General features: G+C 46.4%; 1 protein-coding gene across 3 annotated transcripts in view; it reads right to left on the bottom strand.

The window, feature by feature from the left end:
- The window catches only part of ATG7 (autophagy related 7), a 203,711-nt gene that overhangs the window by 111,550 nt on the left and 75,490 nt on the right, over positions 1-16,671 (bottom strand). For all 3 annotated transcript variants that reach the window (XM_069736767.1, XM_069736769.1, XM_069736768.1), the window contains exon 18: positions 8,080-8,202. In XM_069736767.1, coding sequence (XP_069592868.1) covers positions 8,080-8,202 — 123 coding nt within the window. The remainder of the gene's footprint in view (positions 1-8,079; positions 8,203-16,671) is intronic.

The raw sequence follows: 16,671 nt of genomic DNA, 5'->3' as shown, positions 1-16,671 counted from the left end.
ACAGAGAAAGACAGATAGGCAGGTAGGGAGACAGAAAAACAGATAGGCAGGTAGGGAGACAGAGAAAGACAGATAGGCAGGTAGGGAGACAGAAAAACAGATAGGCAGGCAGGGAGACAGAAAAACAGATAGGCAGACAGAGAAAGACAGATAGGCAGGTAGGGAGACAGAAAGACAGATAGGCAGGTAGGGAGACAGAGAAAGACAGATAGGCAGGTAGGGAGACAGAAAAACAGATAGGCAGGTAGGGAGACAGAAAAACAGATAGGCAGACAGAGAGAGACAGATAGGGAGGTAGGGAGAAAGAGAAAGACAGATAGGCAGGTAGGGAGAGAAAAACAGATAGGCAGGTAGGGAGAAAGAGAAAGACAGATAGGCAGGTAGGGAGAAAGAAAAACAGATAGACAGGTAGGGAGACAAAAAAACAGATAGGCAGGTAGGGAGACAAAAAAACAGATAGGCAGGTAGGGAGACAAAAAAACAGATAGGCAGGTAGGGAGAAAGAAAAAAACAGATAGGCAGGTAGGGAGAAAGAAAAACAGATAGGCAGGTAGGGAGAAAGAAAAACAGATAGGCAGGTAGGGAGAAAGAAAAACAGATAGGCAGGTAGGGAGACAAAAAAACAGATCGGCAGGTAGGGAGAAAGAGAAAAACAGATAGGCAGGTAGGGAGACAAAAAAACAGATAGGCAGGTAGGGAGACAGAGAAAAACAGATAGGCAGGTAGGGAGATAGAGAAAAACAGATAGGCAGGTAGGGAGACAAAAAAAAACAGATAGGCAGGTAGGGGGAAAGAAAAACAGATAGGCAGGTAGGGAGACAGAAAAACAGATAGGCAGGCAGGGAGAAAGAGAAAAACAGATAGGCAGGCAGGGAGAAAGAGAAAAACAGATAGGCAGGTAGGGAGAAAGAGAAAAACAGATAGGCAGGTAGGGAGACAAAAAAACAGATAGGCAGGTAGGGAGAAAGAGAAAAACAGATAGGCAGGCAGGGAGAAAGAGAAAAACAGATAGGCAGGTAGGGAGAGAAAGAAAAACAGATAGGCAGGTAGGGAGACAGAGAAAGACAGATAGGCAGGTAGGGAGACAGAGAAAGACAGATAGGCAGGTAGGGAGACAGAAAACCAGATAGGCAGGTAGGGAGACAGAGAAAGACAGATAGGCAGGTAGGGAGACAGAGAAAAACAGATAGGCAGGTAGGGAGACAGAGAAAGACAGATAGGCAGGTAGGGAGACAGAAAAACAGATAGGCAGGTAGGGAGACAGAGAAAGACAGATAGGCAGGTAGGGAGACAGAGAAAGACAGATAGGCAGGTAGGGAGAGAAAGAAAAACAGATAGGCAGGTAGGGAGACAGAGAAAGACAGATAGGCAGACAGAGAAAGACAGATAGGCAGGTAGGGAGACAGAAAAACAGATAGGCAGGTAGGGAGACAGAGAAAGACAGATAGGCAGGTAGGGAGACAGAGAAAGACAGATAGGCAGGTAGGGAGAGAAAGAAAAACAGATAGGCAGGTAGGGAGACAGAGAAAGACAGATAGGCAGGTAGGGAGACAGAAAAACAGATAGGCAGGTAGGGAGACAGAAAAACAGATAGGCAGACAGAGAAAGACAGATAGGGAGGTAGGGAGAAAGAGAAAGACAGATAGGCAGGTAGGGAGAGAAAAACAGATAGGCAGGTAGGGAGAAAGAAAGACAGATAGGCAGGTAGGGAGAAAGAAAAACAGATAGACAGGTAGGGAGACAAAAAAACAGATAGGCAGGTAGGGAGACAAAAAAACAGATAGGCAGGTAGGGAGAAAGAGAAAAACAGATAGGCAGGCAGGGAGAAAGAAAAAACAGATAGGCAGGTAGGGAGACAGAAAAACAGATAGGCAGGTAGGGAGACAGAAAAACAGATAGGCAGGTAGGGAGACAAAAAAACAGATAGGCAGGTAGGGAGAAAGAAAAAAACAGATAGGCAGGTAGGGAGAAAGAAAAACAGATAGGCAGGTAGGGAGAAAGAAAAACAGATAGGCAGGTAGGGAGAAAGAAAAACAGATAGGCAGGTAGGGAGACAAAAAAACAGATAGGCAGGTAGGGAGAAAGAGAAAAACAGATAGGCAGGTAGGGAGACAAAAAAACAGATAGGCAGGTAGGGAGACAGAGAAAAACAGATAGGCAGGTAGGGAGACAGAGAAAAACAGATAGGCAGGTAGGGAGACAAAAAAAACAGATAGGCAGGTAGGGGGAAAGAAAAACAGATAGGCAGGTAGGGAGACAAAAAAACAGATAGGCAGGCAGGGAGAAAGAGAAAAACAGATAGGCAGGCAGGGAGAAAGAGAAAAACAGATAGGCAGGTAGGGAGAAAGAGAAAAACAGATAGGCAGGTAGGGAGACAGAGAAAAACAGATAGGCAGGTAGGGAGACAGAGAAAAACAGATAGGCAGGCAGGGAGAAAGAGAAAAACAGATAGGCAGGCAGGGAGAAAGAGAAAAACAGATAGGCAGGTAGGGAGAAAGAGAAAAACAGATAGGCAGGTAGGGAGACAAAAAAACAGATAGGCAGGTAGGGAGACAAAAAAACAGATAGGCAGGTAGGGAGACAGAGAAAAACAGATAGGCAGGCAGGGAGAAAGAGAAAAACAGATAGGCAGGTAGGGAGAAAGAGAAAAACAGATAGGCAGGCAGGGAGAAAGAAAAACAGATAGGCAGGTAGGGAGACAGAAAAACAGATAGGCAGGTAGGGAGACAGAAAAACAGATAGGCAGGTAGGGAGACAGAATAACAGATAGGCAGGCTATAAGGTCTCAATACATATTAGATTGAAGCCGTCCGATGAATGTGATCAATAGTATTTAAGTCATTAAGCGCTTGTTTGCTTACCTGTTTACAGCGGCTGACGAAGAATGATGGCACAGAACAAACACTAATAGATCAATCTATCCCCATACAGTATTATGTTATCACACGCACGTTTACACCAGGCGATGTGCTGCTGAGTACAATGATTTTTAGTATAAACAATCCAACCACCCGATGAATGGGCAGCATTTTGCTTGTTTGTTGGGTCGATTGCCGACATGCTCACATCTATGACCTCTTGTCTGCACTGCTGGCATTTATAAATGTGGATGTTTACACACATACATATGTATCCACAGAGCACATACATACAGATCTATATGTATCCACAGAGCACATACATACAGATAAATAAGGAGCGGCTAGCGAGCTGGATAGGTGAGAGGCAAGAGAGTGGTATGAAGAGGCAAGAGATGAGGGATGGCTAGAGAGCTGGCAAGGTATGAGAGACGATAGTGGGTTGGATAGAGAAAGGTGAGAAAATGGAAGCGAGAGCGGCGGATGGAAGAGAGAGCGGAGGATGGAAGAGAGAGCGGAGGATGGAAGAGAGAGCGGAGGATGGAAGAGAGCGGAGGATGGAAGAGAGAGCGGAGGATGGAAGAGAGCGCGGAGGATGGAAGCGAGAGAGGCGGATGGAAGAGAGAGCGGAGGATGGAAGAGAGAGCGGAGGATGGAAGAGAGAGCGGAGGATGGAAGAGAGCGCGGAGGATGGAAGAGAGCGCGGAGGATGGAAGAGAGAGCGGAGGATGGAAGAGAGAGCGGAGGATGGAAGAGAGAGCGGAGGATGGAAGAGAGAGCGGAGGATGGAAGAGAGAGCGGAGGATGGAAGAGAGAGCGGAGGATGGAAGAGAGAGCGGAGGATGGAAGAGAGAGCGGAGGATGGAAGAGAGAGCGGAGGATGGAAGAGAGAGCGGAGGATGGAAGAGAGAGCGGAGGATGGAAGAGAGAGCGGAGGATGGAAGAGAGCGGAGGATGGAAGAGAGAGCGGAGGATGGAAGAGAGCGGAGGATGGAAGCGAGAGAGGCGGATGGAAGCGAGAGAGGCGGATGGAAGAGAGAGCGGCGGATGGAAGAGAGAGCGGCGGATGGAAGAGAGAGCGGCGGATGGAAGAGAGAGCGGAGGATGGAAGAGAGAGCGGAGGATGGAAGAGAGAGCGGAGGATGGAAGAGAGAGCGGAGGATGGAAGAGAGAGCGGAGGATGGAAGAGAGAGCGGAGGATGGAAGAGAGAGCGGAGGATGGAAGAGAGAGCGGAGGATGGAAGAGAGAGCGGAGGATGGAAGAGAGAGCGGAGGATGGAAGAGAGAGCGGAGGATGGAAGAGAGAGCGGAGGATGGAAGAGAGAGCGGAGGATGGAAGAGAGAGCGGAGGATGGAAGAGAGAGCGGAGGATGGAAGAGAGAGCGGAGGATGGAAGAGAGAGCGGAGGATGGAAGAGAGAGCGGAGGATGGAAGAGAGAGCGGAGGATGGAAGAAAGAGCGGAGGATGGAAGCGAGAGCGGAGGATGGAAGCGAGAGCGGAGGATGGATGCGAGAGCGGAGGATGGAAGCGAGAGAGGCGGATGGAAGCGAGAGAGGCGGATGGAAGCGAGAGCGGAGGATGGAAGCGAGAGCGGAGGATGGAAGCGAGAGAGGCGGATGGAAGCGAGAGAGGCGGATGGAAGCGAGAGAGGCGGATGGAAGCGAGAGAGGCGGATGGAAGCGAGAGTGGCGGATGGAAGCGAGAGCGGCGGATGGAAGCGAGAGCGGCGGATGGAAGCGAGAGCGGCGGATGGAAACGATAGAGGCGGATGGAAGCGAGAGCAGCGGACGGAAGCGAGAGCAGCGGACGGAAGCGAGAGGCGGACGGAAGCGAGAGGTGGACGGAAGCGAGAGGTGAGAGATGGATAGACAGAGACACAGTACTATACTTACCAGTTGGTTTCCTCTTCTTCAGTTCTTCTAAACTCCCACAGGGTTGAGGACCTTGGTGAGTGGGAGTGCTGGGAAATTGCCCAGTTTTACCGTTACCACCTTCCCCCCACCAATGCCAGCCCCCTGGCTGTAGTATATACTACATTTCCATTCATGTATCAGCACAACTTCAATACGCTACTTCCCACTACATGCGCTTTCCTCCTCTATAGCCTTCTGTCAGTGCCCTACTAGATACTTTCTCCCCTCTCCACTGCAGATCTATGGACATCCCCTTCCCAAGCTGCTACCTCTTACATTGACAGAAGAAGAGAGCAGAGAGAGCTCTTAGAACCATAGAACCAGGAGCTAGGACAGATTTTTATCTTTTATTTGCAGATCACTCCACAAGATAAAGGACTTACAGACACTCAGCAACTACAAAATGTTACAAAAAATGTAATAACTATTTAAAATGCAAGCTTATAATTAGGGAGGAAATACACAATTTTAAAAAATTCTATGTGGAGATGCACATAGCCGTTACAGTAAAGTATGTCTCACTCTAGGAGGAATAAACCGTGTGAATTAAGAATCTTTGGTCCTACAGACTCATCCGCTCTCCCCATAGGGAACATATCAATGCTCAGCCCATGTGTATAGGAGAGTCGGGTGAGGACGTGGATAACTTAATTGTCGGTCTGTCAGGATAATAAAACACACAATGTTAAAAGCTTACAAAGAACACAGTGGTTAGTGCCCCTATCTATGGCCCCGTAGATCTAAGAGGTTTGGTACGGATTATATGGTCTCCAACGCAGAAGATGGACCTTTAACAATCCTTCAGACCAAATATATGTTTCCAGAGTTTCTTACAATTTTTTTTTTTCTTTTAATGTTGAAGATCTTGTTGTAACTGTAGCAGGACATTTTTTATAGAAGCCTTTAAAAACGAACAAGAAAGTGACTTACACATATATTAGGACTGGTCCCAAGTTATAGATGATTGGTCGTGCCAATAGTAATGTGGCTATGCTATTGAGCTAAGTTGGCGGGACTAAGTGCAACTCAAACCGGTCAATTTCCTGCAGTTGGACCATCACGGTAACTTAAGCAGGGAGCAAATTACGCCCCATCCTGAATAAACTTCTCACAATGATCAACAGTTTACCGACTCCGGACACTGGATACACGAGCGAGCGGCACTAAATCTTGGTGTGGAGCTGCACTCGGGCGTCAGGTGGAAGCTATCTTCGGAGATGAGCTAAGCGCGGTCTTCAAATAACTTCCAGAGTAGCGTGAATCATGGCTCTATTATTAGCAGACACAGGCACAACTGAATGTGGAAGATTAGAAAATAATGCGCCGTAAATCGTGCTGCTCCGGCAATCACCAACTGGAGGTAGGCCATGCATTATAGATGCGGGAAACAAACCACCATGACAAGTGGAACTTCGACAACTTCAGACACGCCAAAGTCTCTTGTAGCACAAACAATCGTTCATTAATGAAAAACTTACAAAAGATAGGAGAGTAACCGGTTATTAAAGAGGCGGATTGCTGGGGGTCACTGTTACTGATCCCAAGAATGGGGCCCCTTTTTTTTCAGGATATTCAGTTGAGTTCCCCAAGGTGGGATTCCAGAAATCAGCAAGTTACTTGATCCAATACTTTTAAAAGGGAATCTGTCAGCAGGTTTTTTGTTATGGAATACGAGACCAGCACGATGTAGGGGCAGAGACCCTGATTCCAGCAGTGTGTCACTTTCTCGTATGCATTATTATTATTATTATTTATTGTTATAGCGCCATTTATTCCATGGCGCTTTACATGTGAGGAGGGGTATACATAATGAAAACAAGTACAATAATCTTAAACAATACAAGTCATAACTGGTACAGGAGGAATGAGGACCCTGCCCGCGAGGGCTCACAATCTACAAGGGATGGGTGAGAATACAGTAGGTGAGGGTAGAGATGGTCATGCAGCGGTTTGGTCGATCGGTGGTAGCTGCAGGTTGCAGGCTTGTATGCATGCGGTTATTTTGATACGATCTCTGTGTAAGATCTAGCAGAGCTCAGAATGCTGAGCCTTTTATCACCCGGCCCTCACCGGTAGCTTCCTGTGCACACTAACACTACCATACACCAAGTATCAACTGTTTACCTAATAAAAGAGAAATATAACCATAGATAGATTGATTTAGTTTTTTTTTTTAATGCTTTCATTAGATATTAGTGATGAGAGAACATGCTCGGATATTGTGTTATCTAAGTATCTCGGCCGTGCTCGAGTAATATGTTCAAGTCCCTGCGGCTGCATGATTCGCGGCTGTTACATAGAAGCAACACGTGCGGGGATTCCCTAACAAATAGGCAAATCCCACATATGTTGCGTCTGTCCAACAGCTGCACATAATGCAGCCGCGGGGACTCAAACATATTACTCGAGCACCCAACAAACAGGCTGTCACGCAGCCACGACACATGCAGCTGATCAGCGATCCAGGTAAGCGCTATAGCTTGCCGAATAAGCAGCGACCCGAGCAAATTCGCTCCACTCTAGTGATAATCTCCAGCTGATAAGTCACTGATTTTATTGAAACAACAAGCAGCCCAGTAAGTGACAAATTGCTGGAATCAGGGTCTCTGCCCCCATCTCATGCTATTATCAGATTGAATAACAAAAACCTGTGGAAGGAGTCCTTTTAAGAAAGTCACGTTTGGCAATACATTGGACACCTTCTTCCCTGGCAAACTGAATAGATATGGCCGCTGTGAACAACTCTAAGAGCCAATATAATCTAAATTGCAAGGAAACCTGAATTTGACCAGCAATTGGAATTCTATCTAAAGCGTATGACACACCTGCCTAGGAAAGCCTAGCAGGAATTGGTCCAACATTATGGACTATCAAATGAAAGACCATCTGTGACTTTAATGGGGTGAAGTTATCAATCTGGATGTTAAGAGAAAAAAAAAAAAAATCAAAAAAAAAAAAACACACACACAAAAAACAAAAACATGAGCAACAATTGTCCCTCCGCCTGCTCTTGGCATTAGGGTCACAAAACAGCAGCAATTGTGATAAGTGAACGTGCAGGGATAAGGTGTTATCTGAGCATGCTCTGTTAAAAAAAACAACGAGCGTCTTCGGAATGCTTGAATGATATGTTCGAGTTCCCGCGGCTGCATGTCTTGTGGCGGTTCGACAGCTGTGAGACATGCACATATTATTCAAGCACGCCAAAGACACTCTGTTAGCACCCGAGCATGCTTAGATAACACCTTACCTCATTAGATAGCATCCTAAATGACATACGGACAAGAAAGGGTTAAAGGCTTCTGACCTCTGCCGCCTGTGTCTCCTGATGCAGCAACGTCAGGCCCGTCAAATCTTCCAGGAAGGAGTGCGAAGAGTTAAAAACTTTGGCCAAGAACTGGAAGCCATCTTTCTCATACTGGTCAATCACCTGGAAAAAACGAGGGGGTAAAGATTAGTGCGGTAAGTGGGATCCATCACCTGCTAAAAGAAGGGTGAAAAAAAAAAAAAGGTTCCACTTCAGAGTCTAGAGAGGGCGCTGCTGCTGCTGAACTTGGTGCATGAACTGCTCCACCCGGCCAGAACACAGGGAGCACCGCCATGTTGGCCAGAACACAGGGAGCACCGCCATGTTGGCCAGAACACAGGGAGCACCGCCATGTTGGCCAGAACACAGGGAGCACCGCCATGTTGGCCAGAACACAGGGAGCACCGCCATGTTGGCTAGAACACAGGGAGCACCGCCATGTTGGCCAGAACACAGGGAGCACCGCCATGTTGGCCAGAACACAGGGAGCACCGCCATGTTGGCCAGAACACAGGGAGCACCGCCATGTTGGCCAGAACACAGGGAGCACCGCCATGTTGGCTAGAACACAGGGAGCACCGCCATGTTGGCCAGAACACAGGGAGCACCGCCATGTTGGCCAGAACACAGGGAGCACCGCCATGTTGGCCAGAACACAGGGAGCACCGCCATGTTGGCCAGAACACAGGGAGCACCGCCATGTTGGCCAGAACACAGGGAGCACCGCCATGTTGGCCAGAACACAGGGAGCACCGCCATGTTGGCCAGAACACAGGGAGCACCGCCATGTTGGCCAGAACACAGGGAGCACCGCCATGTTGGCCAGAACACAGGGAGCACCGCCATGTTGGCCAGAACACAGGGAGCACCGCCATGTTGTAATCTAGCAGAGATAAATCGCTTTTCTGACACAGAGTAAAGAATGACTTTGTGTGCTTTGGTATTTGTAGTGAAGGCGCTGTGCATATCCAGTAATACGCTACAACAAAACCTCATGTTTGTTCTGCACAATCCAAGACAAGGGACGGCTGCTGCGCCTACAGGTGGATACGCTTTCTCACGGACTCGCCGGCCACATTACCTGCTCAGGAGATGTGACACATTGCCACAATGGCCATGGAAATTTCACATATTTAAACAACCGTAAAGGCTATGTTCCACCTTTGCAACAAAAAAAAAAATGGCTGCCAAAGAACCCGCCAGGCGACTTATGCTGCCCAAACCGCGAGAGGAACGAATTTCAGCCTAGTATGTTATTCTCTGAAACACTCCTATACTTTTAAGGTCTGGCCGGAGACCAAGTTAGTTTGTCTGGCCGGCTCTTCCCAGCGCTGCAGCGGAGCTGGTGATTGACAGTTCGCTCTCTCTGTACATGAGTGGGAGAGAACTGTCAATCACCAGCTGTGGTGCTGGGAGAAGATGGCCGGAGGAGATGCCAGATGAAACTAGTCTCCAGACATCTGTGAAACGCTGGCGCAGCCTGACAGATTCCCTTTAAATAAAGCATAGATGCCACTTTAAAGGGACACTGTCAGCTGAATTTGGAGGGAACAATCTTCAGCCATGGAGGCGGGGTTTTTGGGTGTTTGATTCACCCTTTCCTTACCCGCTGGCTGCATGCTGGCCGCAATATTGGATTGAAGTTCATTCTCTGTCCTCCATAGTACATGCCTGCACATGCAATCTTGCCTTGCGCAGGCGTGTACTATGGAGGACAGAGAATGAACTTCAATCCAATATTGCAGCCAGCATGCAGCCAGCGGGTAAGGAAAGGGTGAATCAAACACCCAAAAACCCCGCCCCTATGGCTGAAGATTGTTCCCTCCAAATTCAGCTGACAGTGTCCCTTTAAGGTCCTTATCTGGGCACACAGATATTAGTAGAAATAGCCGGACTCAGATCCCAATGAACGGCATTATGTAACGAGCATGCTCTCATCATTGTGAAGGGAGGGGGAGGAGGTGAGCTGTGACAGCGCCTATTGTAAATGGTGGCTCGCGTGTTAACAGCTGCGCATAGAGGCGTTACCTTTCATTATAATCCTGTCTGTGATAAAGGAGACTGCTGACAAGTCAACTGTACAGAGCAGGATGTATAAGGCCCAGTGGCCAATGTGAAAATTGCAAACATTTGTTAATAAAACAGTGTTATTGAAAATAATAATAATTAAACGTTCCCTTTCAGGTCCCTCGGCCGGTGATCATGGAGGGTCTTGATGCTGGAAACCCTACATTCAGCTGTTTACCTGCAGAGGTGAATGGAAGAAGCAAAACAAGAGGTGTCTCATAAACCCATCACAGGGGTAACAGGACTTTTGGAACATAAAATAACCAGAAAAAAAACAGATGCCCCAAGGGTTGGCATAAAGCCATGTCCCTGGATTGTAGGGTAATGACATGGAAACACGCGGCTTACGAAGTAAGTGATACTTAGAACAAGAGCAGCAGATCAAGGACTAGAATAAGGATATAATAAATATGTCAGAGTCCCAACACTGCAGGCCCCAAACCACATCACAGACGTGTGAGGACAAGTAGAAGTAACAGAAGAAACTCATTTATCCTATAAGATGCCCCAGTCCTTGTAGAAGGAAGAACTGACAATCACCAGGGCAGTGAAGTCAGTAAGCAACCCCAACTCCACGACTCCGACCTTCGGCCTATAACCATAACCTAGAGCCCCTAAATGTATCACCATCATTTGAGAATATCTGTCCTGAGAAACGGACCCGCCTAAATGACAGCTATGTGCCCTACAACATATGTGACCATGAGACAAACCCTTTAAGTCCATTTTTTAATTTGAATGTCACCAGCTTTTTGCTACCCCATCTGACGTAGGGGCAGAGACCCTGATTCCAGCTATCTATCACTTCCTAGTCTCCATGGTGCAGTTTTGATACAATCCCTGTTTTTTAGCAGTTCTCTGAATGCTGAGCTCTGTATAAACCCGCCCACACCACTGATTGACAGCTTTCTGTGTACACTGTGCATAGGCAGAAAGCTGCCAATCAGTGGTGTGGCTGGGCTTATACAGAGCTCATGAATCTGGAGGACTATATGGCAGCAGGTTTACTAGTCCTCTAGTGATAATCTCCTGCTGAGAAAACTGATTTTATTAAAACTACAGCATGCGGCCCGGTACGTGACATTCTATAAGTAGCATCTCCGTTGCTTTTTCATGCTGCTCTCAGATTAGGTGGCTAAAACGTGGTGACCGGTTCCTTTTAAAATAATTTTCAAACAAAAATTGCACAATGTTAGCATATCGAAAGGAACAGAATATATTATTAAATACTGTGCATCTATTATATTTACTTCTGAAATCCATAACTGAGGGTGCGTTGCATCCTTTATGTAAATTTACCCTCAGTTTCTGTCCACCTAGCCTGATTGACAGTTCCTCAGTGTGCCTCCTCCCTGCTGAGATCTTACACTGCTCAGTACAAGCTGCAGCTGTTTTTCACTCTGCGTGGGAAGACACTGAATATACACGGACTCATGATGAGCTCGCTCAAACTTTAGTTGGACTAAAATGTTACATCTTTACATCCGGATTATACAGTCACTCTGACGTGGATTTTAACAGTAGTTACACCAGCCCTATCAGGTCTATTCCAACCTCAGAAATGTAAGGCCTACCCATCAGATATAAGTCAGAAATGTCCCACCTCTCGACAATGGGGGCCGTGTAAAGGTGCTTGGACAACCCCTTGTTAAATGTTGAAGACCATGTCACGAGAGCGCCGGCAGACCCAGCGTGCCATTGCGGGAGGAGAATAGAACATTTTGTTTTTATTTATTTTACACAAGAGACTGCAGCATTTAAGGAGCTATTGTTCAAGTATTGGACAACCCCTTTAACGCTCAAAAATAGCGTTTACAAGAGGCCTTCCTGCTAAACCCAAAGCGCCACAATTTTAAAGGGAATGTGTGAACAGGTTTTTCGCAACCTAATCTGAGAGCAGCATAATGTAGAGTCAGAGACCGTGCGTCACCAAAGCCATTACCCCAGAATTCTGCTGTAAATCGCATTGAAAAGTCGTAGAAATCTTTGCGAAATGTGGAGTTTTCACTCCATGTTCTCCCAACTCTGCCAAAATAGTCAGAGCTGGGGAAGGATGGGGGTACAACGCCACGGCTTGTCTAATTCATGATGAGCTGGGACGTTCCTTTCCATAGAAATCTTACTCCAGTCCCTGACTGGAGTAAGATTTGTGACAGAATGTAAAAGCCTCTTAATTAGAAGCCTCTTATGCCAGCATGGCGGTCTTGATGAATCGGGACCCTGATTCCACGGATGCATCACACCGATAAAGAATTTAGATTGTGAGCCCCGGTGGTGACGATGATGATGATGTCTGTAAAGAGCTGTTGAAATGAATGGCCCAATATAAAACAGTAAAATAAATAAACTGATTGGACTGCTTGCTGTAGTTTTGATAAAATCACTGTTTTATTAGACTAGATAATCACTAGAGGACTAGTAAACCTGCAGCCATGTAGTCCTCCAAATTCATGAGCTCTGTATAACCACGACCCCACCACTGATTGGCAACTTTCTCTGTGTACTGTGCATTGGCAGAAAGCAGCCAATCAGTGGTGTGGGCGGGGCTACACAGAGCTCAGTATTCAGAGAACTGCTAAATCTGAAGCAGATAAAACACTTTTTAATGAAAAATGCATCAAGCAACTCAGCAAGTGATACATCACTGGAATTAGGGTATTATGCTGCTCTCAGATGGGAGGATAGCAAAAACCTGGCGACAGATTCCCTTTAAAGAGAGAAGGGTTAATTGTTTCGCCTGGTCAGATCTAAAGATTTGTCTGCCCAAAAAAAAAAAAATAGCATGGGAGAATAAAAACTATTACTGAAACCCAGGCCAGCCAAAGTAATTCCCCCCGATTTATCCATTTCTGTCCACAATATTTTCCAAGTCCGGGAGAAGGCATGATGTGGCGGAAAAGAAAAATATGTTTAGAAATAATCGTAATAGTCCTATTCTGGGATATGCGCCATTTCCTAAAGTCAACGAAAAACACAATTTACGGTAAATAGTTACCACCCGACCATAGGAAAAAAAAAAGTAGTAACAATTGACGTCTTCTATGAACATTTACCATACTCCGCCATTCATGTTATTCATATTGTTTTGCGGGATGCTGTTTTGCAGCACGGACCATTAATACCGGCTCCTGCACGCCATGAAAGCTAAACATTACGAGTAATGAAAAGAGACAACACGACAAAAGTCTCCATGTACTAAAAAAAAAAAAAAATAAGAAGAAAAAAAAAAAAAAAATGTGTGTGTATTTGGGTTCTGGCACGCCTCAGACGTCCATAGAAAGGGTGACCTTCCTGTCCTTACACAAACAGGAAAGGGAGCAGAGGAAGGAAGCCGAGCCTGCGAGGACAGCGCTGGACTTAAACCTAATGGCTTCATTCAACACTAATGGGAGGACTGGTTGGGAACGTTTCCAGCCAACCGTACCTCTACAGTAACGAGGACAAATGCACCTTATATGGTCAAAATGGAAAAATTCAGGCCATACAAAGCTGCCCAGACGCAAGAATTAAACCCCGGTATCAGGATTTGTTGACTTGCAGTCCTTGAAGTTTAGCCCCAAAAGGTTCCATCAGGGGATTCATGCAGCCTGAACCCAAGAGGAAGGTTTTACTTCGAAACACAAAATCTGACAAATGAGCTGGACACAAGGAGAAATGTCCACCGAGAGGCTCCATCTGGCTTGATTGACAGGTTTCTTCCTATTCATACAGACTAAAGCATTTTTAGAACTTCTGGAGTTCCTCTCTCCAAAGTTCAGCCATTTGTGCGGCTGCCCTTCAAGAAGCTGCTACCACTGTCTGCCATGTTATAGCTTGGAGTGGCAGGTCCGCCATAGTCACCATTTCGACAAGCATGTAGTATCACATTAGGCTGTTCCTCTTCCCCTCACCCATGAAGGAACACCATTACACAGTGACTGAACTAGTGCCAAGGCTGCTGTAATCACAGGACTTTAGTAACTAGAAACTTACCCCTAGTTAGCACTAGTTGACGTATATAACCATCAGTTGGGGCTTTGTGACGGATATATACGTCATCCTGATCAGACCGTACTACTTTCACACTAGCGTGACCAGCGGGCTCCTTCTATAACTGATAGGACTGGTGATCTCACCTATCCCAGGAATGTAACCCCTTCTAAGTCCTGCTGTCAATGCTAACACTGGAACACACAATAGTTTGACAGAGGGAGAGTGCTCCCTCTGTCAGCCTATCATCCTTATAAATAGTGCAGTATATATTACCCATGCCATCATAGGATCGCTCAATCAAGTCCCCTTGGGGGAGAACTAATAAATATTGGAAAAACAACAACAAAAAGTTTCAAAAGCTATATGGACCCCCAAATAGTGCCAATAATAAAACTAATTGGTCTGCTTTCGGTCGAAGAACAGATAGACACACTATCAAAAATTAGGATTTTTGTGCAAAAAGAAGTTTGGTATAACAGTGGATTGTAGGTATTGTGTATATGTGTTTTTAGTAGTTTTAGTTTAACTAACAATTCAGATTCTTGTTGGCTAAATGTGCAGGCACAGAATACGGGGATTGAGAGTTCATTTTGATCATTTGCGCAGTGTTTTTTTCCACTATATACTACTTGATATTCTACATCACATACATTATATAACCATCTGGCCACGGGAAACCAGCAGAGACCCAAATGAAACAAAGTCGCTTAGCTCAGAGGGAGATAAGCAAATGGCGGAGAGGAAATCGAGGAGGAGGAGGCTTGCTGAGCGGGGCCCAGATAAAATAATAGGAAACTCTTTCAGGATGTGTCGTGGGGACTGGCTGGCTTGACTCAGCAGTCTGCTGGAGGCTCAGCAGAGGGCCCCTGCATTATTCTTCTCCCACCATTTAGGAGTCAGGGTGGAGTACGGGCTGAATCCGTCAGATGGTTATATTCCGGGACACCCACGTGAAATGGCACAGGACATTAGGCTGAGATTTTCCAGAAAGGAACACGAGGGAGTTGCCTGGGTCTGAACCTGCAGCCATAACTGATGTAAGATCTCTTATCTCAGGAAGTCCATGTGTATGGCCGGACTGGGGGCAGAAACCTCCCGCAGGATCCATCTACTTACTGAATGTTATGAAACCCGTTTCCTTTTAAAATAAGAGATTAACAATTTTTTTTGTTGTCCTCGATTCGGCATGTGCCTGTTGAAAATTACCCCCCAAATAGCCCTTTTAAAGAGATTTAAAGGGAACCCAACAGAAGATACATGCTGCCTGAACCCCACGCAGCAGAAACCAGACACTAGACAAAACTATTCTCAGATGACGAGTCCAAGGTAGGTCTCCAGTGGCTTCTCCCTGCCCTGCTCGCCTAGACTGACAGGTCAGCATCAAGGGAGAGATCTGTCAGTCATGAGGAGTGGGGTGGGGTGGAGACACTGGGGACCTTCCCCTTGGACTAGTCGTCTGAGATGGCGGCAATAATGCAGCTACTGTGTGATTCATGGAGCCTGTGGTTGGGCAGCAGGAATCTGCTCTCAGGTTCCCTTTAAAGCACCACTCCAGGTTTTTTTTATTTCACCGCTGGAGTGGTGCTGAAAATCCAAGTCCCCAGCCCCCTGTCTTATACTCACCTTCTGGCATTTTTATCTGGTTTTGCCGCCGCTCCGGCTGGTCTCCCGCAGTCGTGACCTGCTGGCTGCTCCAGTGTTTCATGTCGCGCGCCGAAGGTCACTAATCAATGTAAGTCTACGAAAGTCTCGTTCTCCTCGCTCTGGCTCTCATAGACTTACATTGTAAGCTCGTCACGTAGCTTCCGATTTCCAGCCAGTCTGAAGCCGCACTCACAAGATAGTGCCATGGGACTGTAGTGGTGCCGAAAAATTATGAAGACATCAGAGGGTGAGTATATGGTACTTAGTTTTATAGCACCACTCCAGGGTTGAAAAAAAAACCCACTGGAGTGGTGCTGGCTGGTTGCATGAATGAGTCCACATCTGAAAACGTTCCGAATTTTTTTTCCAGTACGTTCCACTCCATTGTCAGTAATTCTCATTTTTCAAACTAAATTGTCGTTTACGTCGCACGATCATTGTCAGAATGAGCCTTCCTCTTTTCAAGAGGATCATGATCTCTAAATAGGTGGCCGATCACCCGCCGAAACTCTTGTTCTTCAGGTGAAATTATCTTTTGGCCTGATCATTTTCGGCAGCACACCAAACAGGACATGTGCTGCCGAGAACAATGCTAGCTTTTGTGCGCTGAACAATCTATTACAGAGCGTTCAGATGATAAAAAATAGAGATAAATAAATAAATAAATAAAGATGTCGAGCAGTGAAGCGATTTTTCCAAGTGAAAAGTAAATCCCCTCGGAGCCTGGATTCACACTTTGGGGGAAACAATGGCACAGACGTTGCTGGTGTCATCACAGCGCTAGATATCCCGCGCCGAATAAACAATGGACCCGACTGTTTGCACACAAAGGCCGCTCTGTGAACGCCGCTTCTGCCTCAACTCAAACGAAGAACTTCATCTGCAAATCTCCTCTGAACAAAAGACTTT

Source organism: Ranitomeya imitator, chromosome 8, assembly GCF_032444005.1.
Source record: "Ranitomeya imitator isolate aRanImi1 chromosome 8, aRanImi1.pri, whole genome shotgun sequence".
NCBI lineage: Eukaryota > Metazoa > Chordata > Amphibia > Anura > Dendrobatidae > Ranitomeya > Ranitomeya imitator.
The sequence above is the reverse complement of the archived record's forward strand: the minus strand, read 5'-3'. Positions and strand labels throughout refer to the sequence as shown.